This window comes from Crocuta crocuta, unplaced genomic scaffold, assembly GCF_008692635.1.
Source record: "Crocuta crocuta isolate KB4526 unplaced genomic scaffold, BGI_CrCroc_1.0 scaffold826, whole genome shotgun sequence".
Lineage (NCBI taxonomy): Eukaryota > Metazoa > Chordata > Mammalia > Carnivora > Hyaenidae > Crocuta > Crocuta crocuta.
This window is the reverse complement of record NW_027529474.1, coordinates 317306-337622: the sequence shown is the minus strand read 5'-3', so window position 1 is coordinate 337622 and position 20317 is coordinate 317306. Positions and strand designations below refer to the sequence as shown.

Sequence of the window (20317 nt, the reverse complement as noted above, 5' to 3'; positions counted from 1 at the left end):
GGGCCCCTTCCGCCTCAGGGCCTGCGGTCAGCCAGCACCCCTCCCCATCTTCCTGAGCGAGGCCTGGGGGTGAGCACTCCACACACATTCTAGGCGGGGCCAGATGCCCACAGCCGCGGCCTCATTTTGCCCCTGGGATTGGATCCCGGTGCAGGGTGGGGCAGGGCTGTCCCATTCTCCGGCAAGCCTCTGCTGAGAAAACTGGGTACAAGCAGGCGCTGGCTGGGGAGGGGACCAGCCGAGCTCCCAGCCCTTTCTTTCGGCCTCAGCCCTAGGCCATGGCTCCAGGCCCGGGCTTCCATGCCTCTCTGGCTCTGCACAGACCCCGAGCCCGGGCGGCGCCCGACGACAGGGCTCCAGACTGCGCCGTGCCGGGCACCGTGCTCCTGCTGCTCGCCTACCTGGCTTACCTGGCGCTGGGCACTGGCGTGTTCTGGGTGCTGGAGAGCCCCGCGGCGCGCGATTCCAGCGCGAGGTTCCAGCGCGACAAGTGGGCGCTGCTGCAGAACTTCACGTGTCTGGATGGCCCGGCGCTGGACTCGCTGATCCGGGTCAGGCGCGAGCGGGGGCACGGCGGGGGGCGAGAGGGCACGCCCCGGCTCCGGAGTGAAGCGGCGGGGTGGGGGTGAGGGCTTGACGCGGGACGACTAGGGCGGGCGGAGGGTGGGAGTTTGGGGCTGCACCGCCGCGGACCCGGCTCCGGGGCGGCGGGAGGGAAGCGCACCTCGGCGCCCAGTCTTGCTTTAGGGCAAAGAGGGCACTACCCGCCGGGTCCGGATGGTTGCTGGGCGCAAATACCCGAATTCGAGCACAGGGACTACAGGGGCCGTACCTAGCCAGGTCGGGCCGAATGGGGGCAGGGCGCGCTGGACGGGTCTGGGAGGTGGCGGGGCGAGGGTCCACTAGGACCGCGCGGAGCTGCGTCGGGGTCGCACCGCGGGCGAAGGACGCAAGGGCGAGCCCGACCCCTTCCCCCGAGAGTGGAACTGGGGGCGAGGCGGGCAGGGGGCGAGCGGCGGTCAGAGGAGGAGCAAGACTGAGGGCACCGTTGGAATCTTGGGGGCGAAGGGTACAGGGCGCGCTTGTCCCAGCGGGTGAGTGGAAGGGGGCTCGGGCTCCAAGTGCGCAGACCCGACCCGGGACTAGAGGGGGCAGACACAAGGGCGCTCTTGGGCTGACCCCGCTCGACTCGAGTCTTCCGACTCAGGGGCCAGATGCGGAAGGGAGGTGCGCAGGTCTCCGCGCACGGACTGCCCAGGGGGCGGGACCCAGCGGGGCGTGGGGCGGAGGAAGGCTGGGGCGGGCTCTTAGGGGCGGGGCGTCGCAGACGGGTGGAGGGGCCCTTCGGCTCCGGGCGGGGCCGCCGCCACACCGGGACACGCAGGATTTGGCGGATGCTTGAACGTCACACAGCTGTGCCCCTAGCCCCAAAACCGCGGCCCGCAGTCCCGGTGCCGCCTCCATCGGGGAGAGCAGGACCTGAGTCCCAGAGTCGCCAATCCGAAGCCAGTCCCCAGAAGGTAGCGGGGCAATGTCCCTGCGTGGAGAGTGACGCGGCACTGGAGTCCTGAGATCTTGGACGGGGCTGATCGCGTAGGGCCTGGAGCTGGGCCGGGGAAGGACAGCCCACTGAGGACCTCACGTAGCACCTCCACCCCCCACCTCTAAACGTTTACAAGTACTGGAGGCTGGGTGACACCCCCTTCGCAAAGGTGGGGAACTTCGGTTCCCAGTAGCGTAGGCCCAGGGAAGAGGACAGTGATGGCAGTGATCATGGTAAATGCTCCTGTGTGTCAAGCCTTGTTCCCAGTGTATTAACTTGTATTAACTCCTTTCATCCTCACCTACCTCACAGGTAGGTACCATTTTATCAACCCCATTTTCGAGATGAAGAAACTGAGGCTCAGAGACGTTCGGTGTAAATGCATGGCTACATAGCCAGGGATGGGCCTGTTAACCACCAAGATGGATCTCAGTGCAGATGTGTGTATGTGGGTGTTTCCCACCGTTCCTGGCAGGGCTTTCATTTCTGTACACTTCCCCCACAACCCCCTTCTGCTGCCCCTGCACTTTTTTTTAAGTGCTTCTTTATCTCTTTCTGAGAGAGAAAGAGAGAGAGATAGAGACAGAGAGAGACAGAGTGAGACAGTGGGAGAGGGGTAGAGAGAGAGGGAGAGAGAAAATCCCATACAGTCTCTACTCTATTACTTCAGAGCCCGATGTGGGGCTCGAACCATGAACTGTGAGATCATGACCTGAGCTGAAGTCAGACCCTTAACCGACTGAGCCACCCAGGCACCACTCCACCTGCACTTTACCCCTTCTTCAACCATCCTGTGGGTTTTTTTTTTAATATTTTATTTATTTCTAGGAGAGAGAGAGAGAGAGCGTGAGCAGGGGAGGGTCAGAGAGAGAGGGAGTCACAGACTGAAACAGGCTCCAGGCTCTGAGCTGGCAGTCAGCACAGAGCCCGACGCGGGGCTCAAACCCACGAACCGCGAGATCATGACCTGAGCGAAAGTCGGACGCTTAACCGACTAAGCCACCCAGGCACCCCATCCATCCTGTGGGTTTGACCATCCCCAAGATAAGGATATAGTGTCTCCAACCCACATCTCCCTCTGAGTATAGACATATGCATGCAGCTTCCTCAGATTCCCCCAAGGTCAAGAGCAAGCAACCCTCCTCCTCCCAGCCCTGCACCCCAACCTTTTCTAAATCTATCATCGCCCCACATTCCCACACCCTCACAGTGGTTTAGATGTTTTCCTCACTACCCACACCCAATAGGACCAGATGCCTAGGCTTCTGAGTATCTCGTCTCTGTTCCTCCTGGCCCACTCTGTGCTGGATGCAAGCTGGACCCTCTCCATCACTCACCCCTGCAAAAATTTCTCCACTTCTGGTCTGCTAACACCTATGCTGCCAGATGCCAGGGGACACACAGACCTGATCTTGCCTCCTCTTTGCTCACTGGCCGTGGAAGAGGCCTGGAGTTCCATCCCTGGCACGGCAGAGTCAAGCACGGCCTGGCTCCCGGCTGCCTCTCCGTCTCCCTGTGCTAGATCCCAGGCACAGTCCTGTGCCCCAGACTTCGCTCCTGCTGTCCCATTCACCTGAATGTCCCTTCCACCAGGAGCAGTCCTTTTTGGCCCTCAAAGAAAGCCCAACTAAAACATCACCCCCTCCATAAAACTTCTGCTTCTACCCCCATCAGAATAAACACCTTTCCTCTCCGTATTCCTACAGCATTGTATTTGTAATAACGTTGGTGATGGCAAACACTGCCACTTACCATGTCCCACGTACTGTTCTAAGTCTACACCGACCACCTCATTGTACCTTCATACACAATTCAATGGGGTAGGTGCTATTACTATTGCCATTTTACAGATAAGGAAACTGAGGCACAAAGAAGGTGGGTATCTTGTCCAGGACCCTGCAGCTGTAGTCCCTTAATGCCCAAAGCGGCACTGACTGCGCTGTCTTAGTTAAATCTGTCTCTGATCCACTGAGGACTGAGGTCCTGTCTCTTCCATCTTTGGGTCCCCTAAAACACCGCATGTCCTGCCTGGCCAGTGTTTGTTGCAAGAATGGGAGGAAGCAGGGGCGCCTGGGTGGCTTAGTCTGTTGAGCGTCCGACTTTCGCTTAGGTCATGATCTCGCGGTTCATGGGTTCGAGCCCCGCGTCGGGCTCTGTGCTGACTGCCAGCTCAGAGCCTGGAGCCTGTTTCAGAGTCTGTTACTCCCTCTCTCTCTGACCCTCCCCTGCTCACGCTGTCTCTCTCGCTCTCTGTCTCCTAGAAATAAATTTTGAAAAAAAAAAAAAAGAATGGGAGGAAGCAAGGGAAGGGGGAGCAAATGGTGTTCTTCCAGGTGGTGAGACATCCTAGGCTGACCTGGGCTCTAGGGTAGAGAGGGAAAGGAGCTCTCCCCATGGTCCCTGCCCCAGGGAGGCCCGGGTTAGAGAGAAAGAGCCTGCTTGTCCTGGAAAGGCTGAGATCAAAGCGTGGTTGTTAGGATTGTTTATGAATGTGTGTGTGTGTGTGCGTGCGTGCGCGCATGCACCCCCGTGCATGTGTATTCATGCATACATGTGTATGTGTTTGAGCGCAGGGGCCCAGTCGCCCCACAGAGCGCGGTGGTCACTGTAGCCTCTCCCCCAGGGCATCATCCAAGCCTACCAAAGTGGGGACATCGTCCTTGGCAACACCACCAGCATGGGGCGCTGGGAGCTCGTGGGCTCCTTCTTCTTTTCTGTGTCCACAGTCACCACCATAGGTAAGAGCAGGATGGGGCCAGAGCGGGTAGGGCTGGGGAGCGTGGCCTCCCCCTGAAAGATGGGGGGCAGCGGATGGTGCTTTTTGGAGGGGTTACTAGGGTCCTGTGACTCCAAGTGCACTCAGGCCCAGCAGCATGGCCAGCACCTGTGGGCAGAATCTGGGGCTGACCTGGAATTTGCTGAATCCATTTCTGCATTTTACCGAGGTCTCCCAAGAGGTTTGTATGCAACAAAACTTTTGAGAAGTGCTGCTCTTGGGGGATTTCTGCCCCACACGACCTTTCAGGAAGTAGAGAGCCCCCATGCAGCAGTAAAGATGGGTTTCAGCTCTCTAAGTATCCTGGTCCCCTGAGTCAAGCCCACCCAACACTGGGGACGTGGAGGGCAAGGGAAAATCGGGAAGCAAGGAGGGACAGAAATCCAAAAAGAACCTTTCCACCCCCTGTTCTCAGCGCTGGGGAAAGACGTCCATTCCTGGAGGCCTCTCGGCAGCTCACTAAGGCACCCCTCACCCCATCACCGTCCTCTCCAAGCCCCCTCCCTTCCTCCCTCACACACAGGGACCCCTGGGACCAGATCTCCTTCCCATTTCCCTAGCCCCGCCTTCAGGAGACTGAAGGTGGAACCTGCCCTGGGAAGGTGCCTGGGGGCTCTCGGAAGGGGAAGGAGAAGAGCAGCCTAAGTCTCCCTCCAGCTCTGAAACCCAGGAAGTAACTCAAGTCCAGAGCCCCAGCCCCCTGCTCTGGTGGGGGCCCCGCCCCTGCATGAGCCTGCAGCGACCACCAGGTGGCAGGCTGGCACCACTGCTGGCCAGGGCGGCCTCTACCAGCCCTTGGCCAGCCAGCGTCCTCTCCCCAGCACCCAGTGTCCCAGTCCCTGTCCTCCCCAGAGGGGAGCCAAGGAGGGACGCCCAGAGGACTCTGCTTAGCTTTAAATCAACCAATACTTCTTGGAAGCGGGTCTTGGGGCTGTACAGAAGCTTGGGTTGTCTTCCACCTTGAGGCTTAGGAGGCCCCTGAGACTCCACGGACCCTGTACCCCTAGAAGAATGAGCCAGGATGGTATTTATTCACCTTTACACCCCCTGGGTCTGCTACAAGGCCCAGCATACAGTGGGCGCTCCAATTCCAGAAACACCTATGCCCTCCAGCTCTTAGTCATTTCCAGGGATGTTCGATGCAGAGTCACCGCAGGGAGACTCCCTAGCTGTGTGTGGAGGAGGGTGGGGGAGTCTGTAGTCTCTAAAGCCCACACCTCCTACACCCTTGGCCCCAGATCCTGACTTTGGCCCATTGAATTCCGACCTTGGCAGCCCGTCCCTTCCTCTTTACTCCGTTCTGCCCTAAAGCTGTCTGAGCCAGCTCTGAAGGGAAGGAGGGCAGAGGACGGGGGAGCCCACCCCACCCTGCACACGTGGTCTACTTGTACGAGGCACCGTGAGGGGCACTTTTACAACTGAGATTTCATTTTGTCCATATGGTCCAAATTTCAAGGATAGGGCTTATTATTTTCATGTCACAGAGGAGGAAATGGAGGCACACAGAAGTTGCAAATTCCCCAAGGTCACAGAGCTAGTAAGTAGCAGAGCCGGGATTCGAAACCCAGCTGGGGGATTACCTTGCTCTTTCCAATAGTGCCTGCCTTTAGAAGGTTTACAAGCTCGAGTGGGAATTCTAAGCAACAGGAAGAAAGAGGGCCATTCTAGGGTGAACAGAGGGGAAGTTCATGACCTGTATGAACTGAACACACACACACACACACACACACACACACAGAGGGGGTGCAGAGAGAGGAGGAGGGGGAGGAAGAGGGAAGATGGGGTATATGTGGAACACTCCACGAGGGAAGGAAGGGGTACCCCGAGGGGCACAGCAGAGAGCTGTCTCCTCGGTGTTCCTGTCACCCTGGATCCAGCACCCTGTAAGAGTTGCACTTTCCAAGCCCCAAAATGAAATAGTGTCTGACAGGCCCACGGACACCTCTAGACCAGCTGGACAGACCTGAGCCCCTCCCCACCCGCAAAGTGTCCACCATCTGTGAACTCAGTTCCCGGCTTGCTCATGTGTTCACTCATCTAGCCGTCCATTCATTCAACAAATAGACTTAGTAGCTGGGGGAGCAGAAAGTTCTGGGAAGACAATGGTGAACAAAACTGGCAAGTCCCTGCCCTTGGGGGACTAGCGTTCTAGCGCAAGAGGACACCCCACAAACAGATACATAGACAAAATTCAGGTGGTAGGAGATGCTTAGAGAAAAATAATGACAGGGAAGGGGGTCTGATAGTGATGGGGGACTATTGTATATAAGGTGGCCATTGAAGGCTTTGCTGAAATGGTAACACTGAAGCAGAGACATGAACAGAATAAGAGAGAAAGCCGTGTAAATATCTGGGGAAGCAAGTGCAAAGGCCCTGAGGTAGGAGTGTCGTTGATGGGCTTGGGGAACAGTAAAAAGGCCCAGGCGACTGAAAGGGGTGGAAATGAAGGCTGACCTCAGAGGAAGTGCAGGGCAGCCCAACCACAGACGGCTTTCCTGGGATGTCCTAGGGTGGACTGGCAAAGTGAAAGAGGTGACAGGTAGGAGGCCTGCTGAAGGGAGAGGTGACTTAGATGGAACCATGGTCACCGAGCACTGAGCAGGCAAGGGAGGGCTTCACTGATACCCACCAACAGCGCCGAGCGAGGGCTGGCTGAGAATGATGGGGAGAAGAAAAGCCCCACCTAACATCAGCTTGAGAAAGGCAGAAGCTTCACAAGCATCCTCCCAGATATGGAATCTTCTAAGTGCCGCCATTCCACAGGTTAGAAAAGACCCCCAGGGACAGAGGAGAGCACTGGGGGGACCCACAGAAGAAGAGGGGTCAATGAAGAGTCAGGCAAAGAGGGTTCCCAAGACATCTGCCTCTCCCTAGATGCCAATAGAGCTCCCTCCTCTAGACAAGGGAACCCATCAAGGCCAAGAGGTGGAAGATGGATGAGGCTCTAGAGGAGGTTGCTGGGGTCCTCAGACCACAGGCTGCTCCAGTGGAGTTCGATCATTCATCCATTCCTTCGTGCAGCAAACATTCCTTCCGCACCTTCCGCCTGTCACATGCCTGAGAGCTCACGTTCCCATCTGCGCACACCGCCATAGTCTCCTTTTGTCCGTAAGGTAGACGTCAACATGTCCGTCCTACAGAGAGGGAAACAGAAGCTCAGAGAGGCCAAGCCATTTCCCCAAGGTCCCACAGCCTTCAAGCGTCAGAGCTGGGATTCAAACCCAGGAAGCACGTCTGATTCCAAAGCCCACGCTCTAGACTAGTGTATGCTTTGGGCTCTCTTGGGACCATCCCCTCCGAGACCCCACTGTAAGGTGAGGGTGGGTGTAAACCACCAATTTCAATACAGTACAAGTGAGTGTGGAGTATGTGGGAGTGCAGGGCAGGGGGGCAGGGTGTGAGGCATCCATTCATCTATTTACATATTCATTCCTGTATTTCCCATTCACTCACTCATTCATTCATTCATTCATTCTTAAACTCATTCAATACACATTTGGTGAGCATCTAATTAGGTATCAAATCCTGTGCCAGTTGCTGAGAACATAAAGCTGATTATGAGACTCATGACCCTCAAGGATAGCAGACTAGGAAACAAATCATTCTCATACTGTGGGTTACCCTCAAAACTGGCCAAGTACTCGGGGAGCCATTGCATTGGAGCCATCATTTATTTATAGGCAGGAGAGGAGGAGAGCATGCTCTTGGTAGAGGGAGAGTCATGTTCAAAGGCACAGAGGAAGGAGGGGGCTGGGAATGCAGCAGGACAGGAATGTGGCCAGACCTGGGCAAGTTGAGGACCAGGTGGGCTCAGAGATGGGCTGGGTGAGACTTTGGGCCTTCCCCAGCAGACATGAGGAATAATGGCAGGTCATAATCTGGGAGACGATATAAGTAGGCTTGCATTTAACACAAGACAGGACTGTGATGGTGACCAGAAAGTGGGGAGAGACAGAGATGGAGGAGAATGAAAGAGGAAAGAATGCCCAGGCTAACTGAATCTTTTGAGGAATGCCTCATCCTCCCCTCGCCTCCCCCATCCCTTATCTTTATGATAGAGAAGGTAGCCAACCTCTACCTGGCCCAGGTCACCTGATTGTCCATCCACAGCCCCTCACTCCCGAGGGGCTTGGAAGGGAGCCCAGGTGTGTTTGTTAGGGCTCTCTGGAAATCAGGCATCAAGGCAGAATCAGAGGCCTTAGAAGGATGAAGAAAGAGCAGGAGAGACGGTGAGAGCCTTGGACTGCAAAGTAGGTGTGAATCCTGAGAAAGGAGAGAGGGAGGGAAGGGCCTGACTGCAGGGTGGCTCTGAGGAAGGCTTGGCCAGGCCAGGCAGGGGGCGCCCCAAGCAAGACTGCCTGCTGGGGGGGCCACATCAGCTTGGGCGTCATGCCCAGAGACAGGAGGCTGGAGTCCATAGGGCTTTGGCTCAAATGGTGCAGGTGATCCTAGAGGTTCCACGCCCTTCCATGCCCCTCCCCCATGTCCATCCAGAAAGGGGGAAATGAGGGAGAGAAGGGAATCTCACACTTGGTGGGTTTGAGCTCACACTCATTGCCGAGCCTCCTGGAGCTTAGGTTTTCCGGTCTGTAAAATACAGAGCCGAGCCCCCAACTGGAATAGACGTTGGACGGAGGGAGTGAAGGGACAGGGCCCCCTGCACAGTCCCGGCTTGGGAAAGGAAGGCCAGCCGGAGGGGCTTAGGAATGAGGGCTCTGGGGATGGAAGGTTCCCCTGATGTGCTTCTGTCTTGCCTCTGTCTTGCCTCAGGCTACGGCAACCTGAGCCCCCATACCATGGCCGCCCGCCTCTTCTGCATCTTCTTTGCTCTCGTGGGGATCCCGCTCAACCTCGTGGTGCTCAACCGACTGGGGCATCTCATGCAGCAGGGGGTGCACCGCTGTGCCCGCAGCCTGGGGGGCGCCTGGCAGGTGAGGGGGCTGCAGGAGCCAGGGAGAGCTGGGCTACTTCTAGGATGAATGGGGTAGTGGGAATCGGGGGGAATCGGGCGGCCCCGGGGGCAGGGCACTGGAGGGAGCAGGGGTTCCCTCTGGAACTCAGAGTTACTAGTGAGGATGTGCTGGGACTGCAGGCCCAGAATGGAGGTCATTAGTGACACAGGGGCGTCAGGGGAGGGCACACAGTAGCAGCTGGTGGACCGGAAGGGTATCAGCCAACCAAGGTCTTGCCCAGGACCCTGGAGAATGCAGAGGAGGCGGAGGAGCCGCAAGGGCAGCCCCAGGGGAGGGGGGAGCGTTTGGCCTGCCTCCAGCTCAGGAGTCCACACGGGGCAGAAGCCACATGGGGGCCGGCACGGTGTGCACCCACAGGACCCGGCCAAGGCCCGGTGGCTGGCGGGCTCCAGCGCTCTCGTCTCAGGCCTCCTGCTCTTCCTGCTGCTGCCCCCACTGCTCTTCTGCCACATGGAGGGCTGGAGCTACGTGGAGAGCTTCTACTTCGCCTTCATCACCCTCAGCACCGTGGGCTTCGGCGACTACGTCATTGGTGAGAGACCCCCGCAGGCAGAGGGAGGGAGGCCTGGCCTGCACTCGCCCGCTCCATCCGCTGGTGCCTGTGGTGGGCCAGGCCCTGTGGTGACTCGGGGGCCCAAAGTCCAGAGGACACAGTCCTGGGCAGGTTCAACCCGCTTTGTGGTGTGATGGGGCTAAGGTCGCCCAGGTAAAAAGTGGCGACTGGAATTTGAACCCAGCGCTTGGGGCTGGCTGTAAGTCATAGTCCTGGTTCTCTGGACGAGCACTGGACATGTCCACAGGCCCATCGATTGTTATGAGAGCTCACCAAATTAGGGGAGCCCCCGACCCTCCCTTCCTGGCCCTTCCTTGTCCCAGGGCCCCTCCTCCTCACCTCACCCCGCCCCATGAAACACCAAGCTCCCCACTGTCCCTGGGCTGGGGGCCTAGATTCCACACCATGGGCCACAGGGACCAGGCTGTCTCAGGAAATCCCGGCCTCCTGCGACCCTCCTCGGAAAACAATTGGCAGACAAACTCAGTGCCACTAAAGAAGGGCTGTGTGTCCAGAGGGCCCAACATGAGGTTTAATCAGCCATCACTACCCAATGTGGGCGGGACAAGGGGCCCAGAAGCCAATGGCCTTGCCTAATAAAGCTACGGCAGGTACCCAGCAGGTGGCAGTGAAGGGACATTCTGTGGGGCCGCAGGGGTGGCTGGGACCTCATTGCTGCCTCATTATCCCCCTTTGCTGCCCTCCACTGAAGCTTCACCATGTGCGCAGCGGCCCCTGGCACCACCACCACCACACCCGTCTCAAGGGGCTCTGCACCCTCCCTCAGACCCCTGGCCCTATATTATGGAGGAGGACCTGCCCTTCTCCACGTCTATAGAGACAGAACCCAGCCTGGATTATTGAAATGAGGTCTTACCAAAGTAACAAACAGCTAGCTAGCGCATCAAACAACTTAGAATAACAATTGTCACCCCCATTTTACTGAGGGGAAAGCTGAAGCTCAGAGAAGCCTAGCCATTTGCCTGAGACTGCACAGCTAGCTGGAATTCTGATCTGTTGACTCCCAAACCCACACTCTTTCCAGACGGCCTCACATATCCCCTCTCGGGCCTCAGTGTTCCTATATATGAAACAAGGGGTCAGGACTAGGTGATGGCTGAGACCCCCCCTCAGTGCCTTCTCACCTGCATGCAGGGTGGCCTTCCCTGAACGTCTCCTTCCTTAAGAAGAGGCGTCCTGTGTCAGGGGCCTCATACTGCCCCTTCCCAATAGCCCCCATCCTGGGAGGGAGGCTGTTGCTCTGGAAGGAAATTTTTGAGGTTTCCTCCAACTGGGCACACTCCCATGCCTACCCTCAAAGTGGAGAGATGCGTCTGAGGAGAGCTGAGCCCAGTGGCTCCAAGGGCCACATCTATCCCCCTTGCAGCTCAGACAATGATTCTTAGATCTGTCCTGTCCTCTCTGTCCCCACTGCCATCTCCTTAGTCCAGCCAGGATTGTTGCATATGGCTGGTTATGCAGGTTGGGCACTGCACAACCCTAAAGGGTTGCCATTCACATAAAGCACATGGAATGGCACCCATGGATTTGTGCAGCCTGTATCTCTGTCCCCCCCTTGGTTTTTAGGACCTTTAAAAGTTTTAAGTGCTATCATGTCAACTGCCTAGCTCCTGTGAAAACCTTCAGTGTCTTCCCGTAGTCCTAGGATGGAGTCCACAATCCATGGAGGCTGGCGAGGGCTACTCTGTGTGGCTGAGCCCTGCCTCCTTCTCTACTCTGAGCTCTCCCTCTTCCACCCTGCATCGGGGCCGCCATAGCAGCCTCAGCCCAGGGCTACGTCATGTGATGGGTCCTGCCCAGCCTCCTGCACCACCAGGGCTCAGGACATGAAACTCGGGATTTGCCCCGGTGGTGATCCTGCACCCAGAAGGCCTGGTTCTCTGAGGGTGTTCACTGATCACCAGGTTCCCCCACAGTTTGGTCCTGGGTGGGAATAGCCATCGGGAGGACCCCCCTGGAATCCTGCCTGGAGAAGCCCACGTGGGACTGAAGGGGGAATCTCCGTAAGGATGTTCTGAGGCACCACAGCCCCCGAGGCAGGGTGGACACAGGTCTAGACACAGACACCCTGGGAATGGGAGGAAAGGCCTGCACCAGCATCAAGGGAGGGCTCCTGATATCCACACAGTCGTCCCTGCTCGAGCAAGGAGGGCTGGTCGGGGTCCCTGCCTCCTACAAACCACCCCGTGGGGAGTGTCAGGGCCAGGGAGGCTGGCTATAAGTCACAGTCCTTGTTCTCTGGACGAGCGCTGGAAATGTCCACCCAACATTCTGACTGAGGAGGTGTGGCTCAAACCCACAAGGCCCCCAGACAGATCACTCCCACCCGTGTCTCTCCTCCTTTGTCCTCCAAGGACAAGGTCAAACCCCTTTCTTGGATGGGAATGCTGAGGTCCACCACCTGGTCTCAGGGCTCCCATTGTCCCTGTGACAGCAGCCCCAGGGGTGTTGTCTTCACAGCTGCTCCCCTTTCCCCGAAGGCCGTGGCTAGAGCAGCACCCCGGTCCCAACCTCCTGCTCCCCCCTGGCCCCCCCCTTCCCCAATTGCATTTGTAACGCAGTTGAGCGCCTTGCCAGCTGCCAGATTGCCCACCACTTATGATTTCGGCTAAAAAAAAAAAAATGAAATAAAAGGAGAGGATACCTCCTCCCCTCTGCTGCCAGGAGCAAGCCGAACTGGTGGGTGGCGGGGGCAGAGAGCTGGCTCATGGCTGATCTCATTTGGGACCGCCAGCGGAATCTTGGCCCCGTAACTCAATCAGCCTAATCCAATCCCGGCTCTTGCCAGGCAGTGAGGCGGGGTCCAGGGCGGCAGGCTCATTCCCTAGCTGGGGCCCAGGAAAGGGGCCTGGGCATGAATGACAGAGCAGAGGGGTCGTCTTGAGGACAGGACACAGAGGGGTGGGTGGGACAGGACACGAAGACAGAAAAAGATGCTGAGGGAATAAGAGATTTCGCCCTTTGAACAATCCCGATCTGATGAGGGTGACAAAGTAGACACCCCAAGAAAGGAGGAAGAACTGAGTTACGGAGCTCTTGAAATGACTTATCTAAGCCCCTCAGTGACTTCCATCTGTGCCTTCCCTCCGCCATTACTTACCCTGTCCTGACTATGTTTAGGGTGCCAGTGTGGGGATCTCAGAGAGAATCAGTAACTTACCCAGCAGAGGCACATGGGCTGAGGTCTATCCGCAAGTTTAGGGGAAGTTAACTGGGCCAAGAGGAATTGGAAATGAAGAGCATTCTGAGCTGGAAGGACAGCAAATGCAAAGGCCCTGGGGCAGGACTGGTGATGAAGGGAGGGCAAGGGAAAGCCCAGTGACCAGCACAGCACTCAGCAGAGAAAAGGCATATAAATCGAGGCTGGGGGAGTAGATGAGGGTCTTGGGATAAGCGTTTAGGACTTCATCCCAAAAGCCAAGGGCTTGGGAAGAAAGTAGTCGTCTCATTTCACAGGTGAGGGATATCCAGACAGATGATGGTCACACAGCCAGGGAGAACTGAGGCAGGATACAAACTCCAGTGGTTCCACCTGTTGTCCCCAAAGCTCCTGGCAAGTTGTCCTCTGTTCAGACATGAGGGAACCAAACTCAGAGACAGGCAAACAACAGAGCAGGCATCAGCATCTCTTGGAAGGCTCGTTAAAACACAGGTCTCTGGGCCCACCCCCGGGGTCTGCATTCAGTAGGTCTGGAGGGGGGCCCGACCAGTTACATTTCTAGCAAACTCTCAGGTGATGCTGACGCCGCTGGTCCAGGGACCCCCACTTTGAACCCCTGGGATAAAGCACAGGGTCCATTAGAAAGACAAAGGGAAAATGTAGTTTCCAAACTCAACTCAAGGTGTCAACCCAGGGAGGCTTCCTAGAATCCTATAGTGGTGACCACAAGTCTAGCAGTCACAGGGGCGCCTGGGTGGCTCAGTCGGTTAAGTGTCCAACTTCAGCTCAGGTCATGATCTCACAGTCTGTGGGTTCAAGCCCCGCATCGGGCTCTGTGCTGACAGCTTAGAGCCTGGAGCCTGCTTCAGATTCTGTGTCTCCCTCTCTCTCTCACCCTCCCCCGCTCACTCTCTGTCTCTGTCTCTCAAAATAAAATAAAGACATAAAAATTTTTTAAAAAAAAGATTAGCAATCACAGACCAATGATGACTTCCCATATTCTGCTCATAAACATCAAGCCATGTGTATCTGTTTCCCTTTGGGAATGTGGCCTTGACTTTCCCAGGCCTCCTTCCTCTGACTTTGCCTCTCCCCCAGGGATGGACCCCTCCCGGAGATACCCGCTGTGGTACAAGAATACGGTATCCCTATGGATCCTTTTTGGGATGGCGTGGCTGGCCTTGATCATCAAACTCATCCTCTCCCTGCTGGAGACCCCGGGGAAATCATATTCCTGCTACCACCACAGCTCTAAAGAGAACTTCAAGCCCCGGAGCTGGAGGCAGAGCCCAGATGGGGAGGCAGAACCCCGTTCGCCACAGCCTGGCCACTATCCGGAAGGGCCTATGAAACTCACACAGCAGCCAGAGTCCTCTACTCAGGTCTCATGCTGTGGAAAGGGCAACTAGTTATACTCCCATGTGCATTCCATCTTCTTCCTCAGTAACAAGAGCCCTGGCTTTCAGCTTTGCACATGACCACCTGGACTATAGACTACTTTTTTATCTTCCCTTGAGACTATTTGCAACTATATGATTAAATTCAGCCCAATAGAATACCCAGAGAAGAATCCTGTGGGACTTACAACTGTGACTTTTTGAGGCAGGTGGTATGCTCCTCTTCACTACTTCCTTTTTCTAGCTGGCTGCGATGCTGATATAGTCGCTGGAGCTCTGGCAACCATTTTGTGCCATGAGGTAGAGGCCATGTTTGAGATGGGTGACACAGTAAGATAGAAAAGAACCTGGTTCCTAATGGTTGAAGAGCTTCCGTAACCACCCGGACTGAATACCTCCAGACGTCATTTATGTGAGAGAGAAATGAATGTCAATCTTGTTTACGATAGTATCATTTGGGTTTTTCTGTCACGTGCAGCCACAACTAGTTCTAACTGACACACACACCCAGAGACAAAGGCAGCATCTGAGACTGAAGCATACACAGAATCGACTCCCTTTCCCGGGTGAGTTTGCCCAGGACTGGTGGAAGGAATGGATTGAGGGCTGACGTTCAAGTCCCCCTTTACATCCAGAGACCTTCCAAGTAAACTCACGAAAGATCTGCTGATCACCGTCAGGGTTGATACAGCTAAGAGGCAGCTGGTCCCCGTCTGGCTAATCGATGGCTCCCTGGCACCAGGGAAAAGCCAGGGGCAGGCCAGCGGGCTCCTCCTGCCTCAGCCTGCCCTGCTGCACTTGAGAACTCTGCTATCACAGTTTGCTAGGCCAGGTAGAGTCGGCAGAGAGTACTTGTTTTTGCAGAGCGTCTCACCCTGAGCGTTTCTATCTCTCCCTTAGGGTTGCTACTAAGGCGGCATACCCCTTACCACACCCCGAGCCTGGCCAGCAGCCCCCGGCAGTACCGGCCGCACCTGAGGGTCACCGGCGGCAGCTGGGGTCTCGGCCTAGACGGGTACCTGTGACTGGGCTCCCCTCTACCACACAGGTAGTGTGGCACAGGGACCCAGGGGGCCCCCATGTGGCCTCTCCCTGTGGAGCCTCAGAGCCCTCCTAAAATTGGGTCAAGGGCAGCCTTTTGGCCAAGGAAGAAGGAAGGGTTGTTACACCATCCGACTTGCGCCATCTGGCCTGGCCCTAAGTGGACCAAGGCCAGACCCAGGAGCGAACACCAGTGAGTAAACAGCAGGGTCTGTGCCCTCTTCCTGATGCCCAGGGGCCGGGCAGGAGAAGATAGCAGTGAGGAAGCGATTGCTGGAGGCCTGAAACTGTCTCCCTTGGACTTGGCACAGTCCAGAGAGAGGACTTTCCCATCGTTCCCACTCTGCCTCACCTTGAGTCCCTTGCTCCCCCTGCCTGGCCTCCTAAAGTCCCTCTCAGCCCCATCAGGCCCTTTACCCCATGCACACCCCTACCCATGCTCCCAAGGCCCACTCCAGAGAGCACAAGCCTGTGGTGCTGCCCTGGGGCAGAGGAAGGCTTCTGATCGGCCAGGTGCCTGCGGATGTCAGCTCTTTGGCCAACGAGAGGAGTCACTGGAACCCTGAAGCACGAGTCCAGAAAGTGAAAGGGGCCGTATGACAGAAGATAGGATTCAGTAGACAGAGAGGGAAAGGTCAGGGCCTGATGTCCCTGGGTGGGGAAAAACACATATTTTGGAACAATGCTGGGAGCGGCTGACCACAGCAAACCCCCGGGGTGGAAGGCCCCTCTTCAGAATGTAACACACCACCTACTCCCCCTCAGGGTCCCCTCAGGAATTTGACAAAAGTCCTGGCTAAAAATGCGTAGGAGACCATAAAACCTAAGACACCCAAGGAACGGTATGGCCAAAGACCACCCTTGCACCATGGATTGAGCCAATCAGGAATAGACAACCCAGCACCTGGAGTTATCAAGCCAGTAAGAGTAAAACCTGAGACGGAACGAGGGGGAAGAGAAGAGACGGCTGACCAGGCCCTTATAAAACAGGGACCCTTGTCTATAGTCGAGCGCTTGTACTTTCAAATGTCCCCTTCTCTGTAAAGAGAGCTTTCCTACTACTAGTCTTCCTCTCTGATCTCCTAAAACTCTCCTAAAACTTTGCCTGCTGCTCATTTCGTGTCCACCTCTTCGGAAACCATAGCCTGGGATGGGCAGTGAGGTCTTTCAGAGGAGAGAGAGAGGGGAGGTAGGAAAGACAGCGGTATGAGAAAGTGCCCGGGCAAGGAACCAAGTCATTCATTCACTCATGCCACCTCGGCCAGGTGACCGAGGCCCTGAAGGTGGGGCCAGGGGGCCCCTCGGAGCAGCACAGCATAGCTGCCAAGGGCGTGGAGCTCCGAGTCCGCCTACCTGGCTCACCATCTCTGTGACTTGTGCAAATCACTTCACATCTCCCTGCATCGGTTTCTTCCTCTGCAGATGGAGATAAGAACAGGGCAGATCTCCCGGGATCAAATGACTGAGAAAAGTCACAGCAGGGTGTGCATCATGCTTCGGGACCTCAAAGCAACTCAGCTTGTGACCTTCCATGGCAGGCGCCCGCGGACAAGGCAGGACACAAGGTGCTGTGCAGGCTGGTGGCTGCGTGGCGGGCAGTGCCTCTGCTGACCCCTCTCGGGGCTCGGGGCCTGCCAGGCAGGCTTGACCGAGCAAGTGGTGATGCAGAACGGAGCCCTGCCCTTGGAGGCTCCCCGGCTAATACCATCACACTGCTGGCTGGGATGAGGGGTCTGGACATGCGTGAGTCACAGGTGAACCTCCTGGCGGAGACCAGGAAGTGCATGCCGAGCATGCAAACACAGGGCCGGGGGACCGGCCACGCTGCTCCTACAACGCTGAAGGGCAGGCAGACCCCTCACACCAGCGGCTGCCCTGCCTTCTCTCTCAGACAGGCTGTCCAGCTCTGTGGCTTCAGTGCAGCCAGGGCAAGATCAGACTCACTGTCACGTGGTGCTTCCTTCTAAAACAGTGACACCCCTCATCACCACGTCATCATCCCGGTCATCACCATTATTTCCTAACATTTATTGGGTGCTTATTATGTGCAGACACTGTTGTAAGCTTTTTTGCGTGTACAAAGTTATTTATTCCTCCCCTCAGTGCTGGGAAAGGAGCTGTTCTTTTTAATGCTGTTTTAAGATGGGGAAAATGAGATTTTAGGTGGATGCAAAGCAAAGGTAGACACCCATCCTGGTGGGTGAGACTCTTCCTTTAAGCCCTGTGTGATCTTGACCAGCCACTCCCCTTTCTGTGCCTCGGTTTCCTCATCTGTAAAAGAGGAGGCTGGCTTCAGCAAGCCTCTAGCTTACTGCCTCTATTCCCTCAGCTTCTGTCTGGATTGTTCTAGTTGATCACGTTTCGGGGACCACAGTTCCTGACCCCACCCGTCTCCTGGGCCATCATAAGCATTTGGATCCAAGGAGTCTCTCTGTTTCTCTCTCTCCTCTCTCTGTCTCTGTCTATCAGTCTGTCTGTCTCTCTCTCTTTCACACACACACACACACACACGCACGCACATGCAAGTTCCAAGGTCCTTCCCTCTCGGTCCCTCAAATGCCAGAGGCCTGGCTGGGGGAGGGATGTCCATTCACTTTAGGAGCTGGGTCAGAGAAGAACCTGACTCAGTAGGAGCCAGAGGACCCCCAGAGTCTGGGCAATAGCTATGCTGAGACTCCCCCCCATCCCCAATTCCCTCTACCCTTACCTCACCGGTCCCCACCCCTGGGCTCCAGGCCCAGAGAGCACTGCCCTGAAGTCGACCCCCTGAAGCCCCCCTACTCACCCCAAACCACCCACACAGCTGGTCACTGGGCCTCTCACACCCCCACCCCCATACACTCTCAGAGCTGGGCCCTGGGCCCTGGCCCCTCTGACCCTCCCTCCTTCTCCCCCCAGTACAATATACACCCCCTTGCCCTTGGCTGACCAAAACTCATCTCTAGTTAAAAATGTTCCTTGAAGGGCGCCTGGGTGGCTCAGTCAGTTAAGCATCTGACTTTAGCTAAGGTCATGATCTCATGGTTTGTGGGTTCGATCCCCATGTCCGGCTCTGTGCTGACAGCTCAGAGCCTGGAGCCTGCTTCAGATTCTGTGTCTCCCTCTCTCTGCCCCCACTCATGTTCTGTCTCTCTCAAAAATAAACATTTTAAAAAATGTTCCTTGAGGCCAAGGAGCCAGCAATCCCCCTGCCCCTCAGCCCACCCCTAAGGTCTTTGCCCAAGATTCCTAGCCCACCCCCACTCCAATCACAAAACCTCTCCCAACCCCTGGGGACCCCGTGGCAGCCCAAGGCTTAGAGGCGGGAAGGGCAGCCAGAGATGGACGCCTCCCACCTCAGTTCCGCCTCTCCCACCAGCATGTTCTACAGAAGCGTGAAGCAAAACCATTCAGACTCACCCCCCACCAGCCACTGACTGGTTCAGTCAGTGGTTCAGACAGGGCTCAGGATCCTGGGCTTGGGATCCTGTGCAGCCTTTGCCCACATTCCAACTTTTCCACATCTTTTCAGACTAACCTTTGTCTCATTTATTCTTCCCTGGATTCAGGCATACATGAATCATCTATATCCTGATTCTATCAATTACCTGCTTGCTGTGCAGCATTTGAGAAGCCACATAACCTCTCTGGACCTAAAACGGAAACGCTGATAGCATCCTCAGGAATGTTTTGATGACTGCAGGGGAGTGAGTAACGAATGAGAAAGCACCGTGTTGGATCTGGTACATCACAGAGCTCAGAAATATGTGTTCCCCTCCCTTTCTCTTCTTGGACTGAAGCGCTCCCTGACTCCACCCCCTTTCATCAGGCAGCTCCGGGAGCCCTTGTGCACCCCTTGTGCACCCCGTCTTTTCAGAAGACCTCCTAGACCCGCCTACCCTTTGGCCTCCAGGGGACTTCGGAGGGGCGGGAAGTGAGGTGGGGATGGAGGAAATAAATTTACCAACGCTCTGGAAGGCGAGGAGGCGGACTGTAAAGTGAGAGGGTTAGTGTGTGTGTTGGAGGCGTGGCTCCCGGTCCGCCCACTGGCTGACCTCTCGGGTCAGGTCGCTTCCCTGGTGGGTGGGTGTGAGCCTTCCGCAGTGCTCCTTGATAATCTGTCTCGGCTCCTTCTCCCCATCCACTCTCGGACTGAACCCCTGAACCTCCCTGGTGGGGGTGGGGTCTGACCCCCATGAGCTAAGGCACCCAGGCTCCTGTGGGTTTTGGCTTCTGACCTGATGAGGCCTGAGAGGGAACGTGGTGGGAGAGAAGTCAGGGCGTTTGCCCCCCTCCCAGCAGGCCCCGGTTTTGGCAGTGCTGTGCTTGCCTAAGGGCACAGTGCCTGTCCTGTTGGCCAAAAATTTTCCCAGGGTAGCAATACTGACTGGGTTCTAGTAAGAGCGCCACCCCCGCCCCACCCTTTCAGGACCAGAGGTGGTAATGACTTCCCAAGGGACCCAGTCTTGGGAGCTGCACCACCACATAGACCTGCCTGCACTCTCCCTTCATTACACTCTCTGCAATGAATCTTCGGGAAATGCAGTCTGCTTCCTGCAAAGACCCAACGGATCCAAGTGTGCAGTTCATCAGTCCCCACCCCCCACTCCCTGAACCAAACTGCAGTCCAGGGAGGGGACGAGGCTCAGAATACTGCACTAAAATCATGGAGGAGTCAGCCCGGCCTCCCTGATCCAGGAGAGGCTCTAGCTCCGGGGTAACCGCAGGACCGGAGACCCAGGCCCGGTGCCAGGTACACTCCGTCACCACCCTTGCCTGCCTCTGCCTGGCCGGGGACAGCAGAGTGAAGGAAGCGGGGAAAGCTTCCCCTCAATCATGTTCTGGGCTGCAGAGAAATCAGGGAGGAAGGGACA

The 20317-nt window shown here is 56.5% G+C and overlaps 1 protein-coding gene across 1 annotated transcript; it reads left to right on the top strand.

Annotated features, from left to right (window-relative positions):
* Positions 1-199: 199 nt before the first annotated feature.
* Positions 200-14866, top strand: KCNK17 (potassium two pore domain channel subfamily K member 17). Its single transcript, XM_077760790.1, has 5 exons — positions 200-551; positions 4167-4281; positions 9090-9250; positions 9650-9824; positions 14125-14866. Exons 1-5 carry the CDS (start codon positions 279-281, stop codon positions 14433-14435), a joined length of 1035 nt encoding a protein of 344 aa, XP_077616916.1. The 5' UTR covers positions 200-278; the 3' UTR covers positions 14436-14866.
* Positions 14867-20317: the final 5451 nt, after the last annotated feature.

Excerpts from the sequence above, each read along its gene's own strand:
- KCNK17 (XM_077760790.1), top strand. The coding sequence starts at position 279 with ATGGCTCCAGGCCCGGGCTTCCATGCCTCTCTGGCTCTGCACAGACCC. Across the intron at positions 9,251-9,649 it reads GCCTGGGGGGCGCCTGGCAG|GACCCGGCCAAGGCCCGGTG; the intron begins GTGAGGGGGCTG and ends GTGCACCCACAG. Across the intron at positions 9,825-14,124 it reads CTTCGGCGACTACGTCATTG|GGATGGACCCCTCCCGGAGA; the intron begins GTGAGAGACCCC and ends CCTCTCCCCCAG.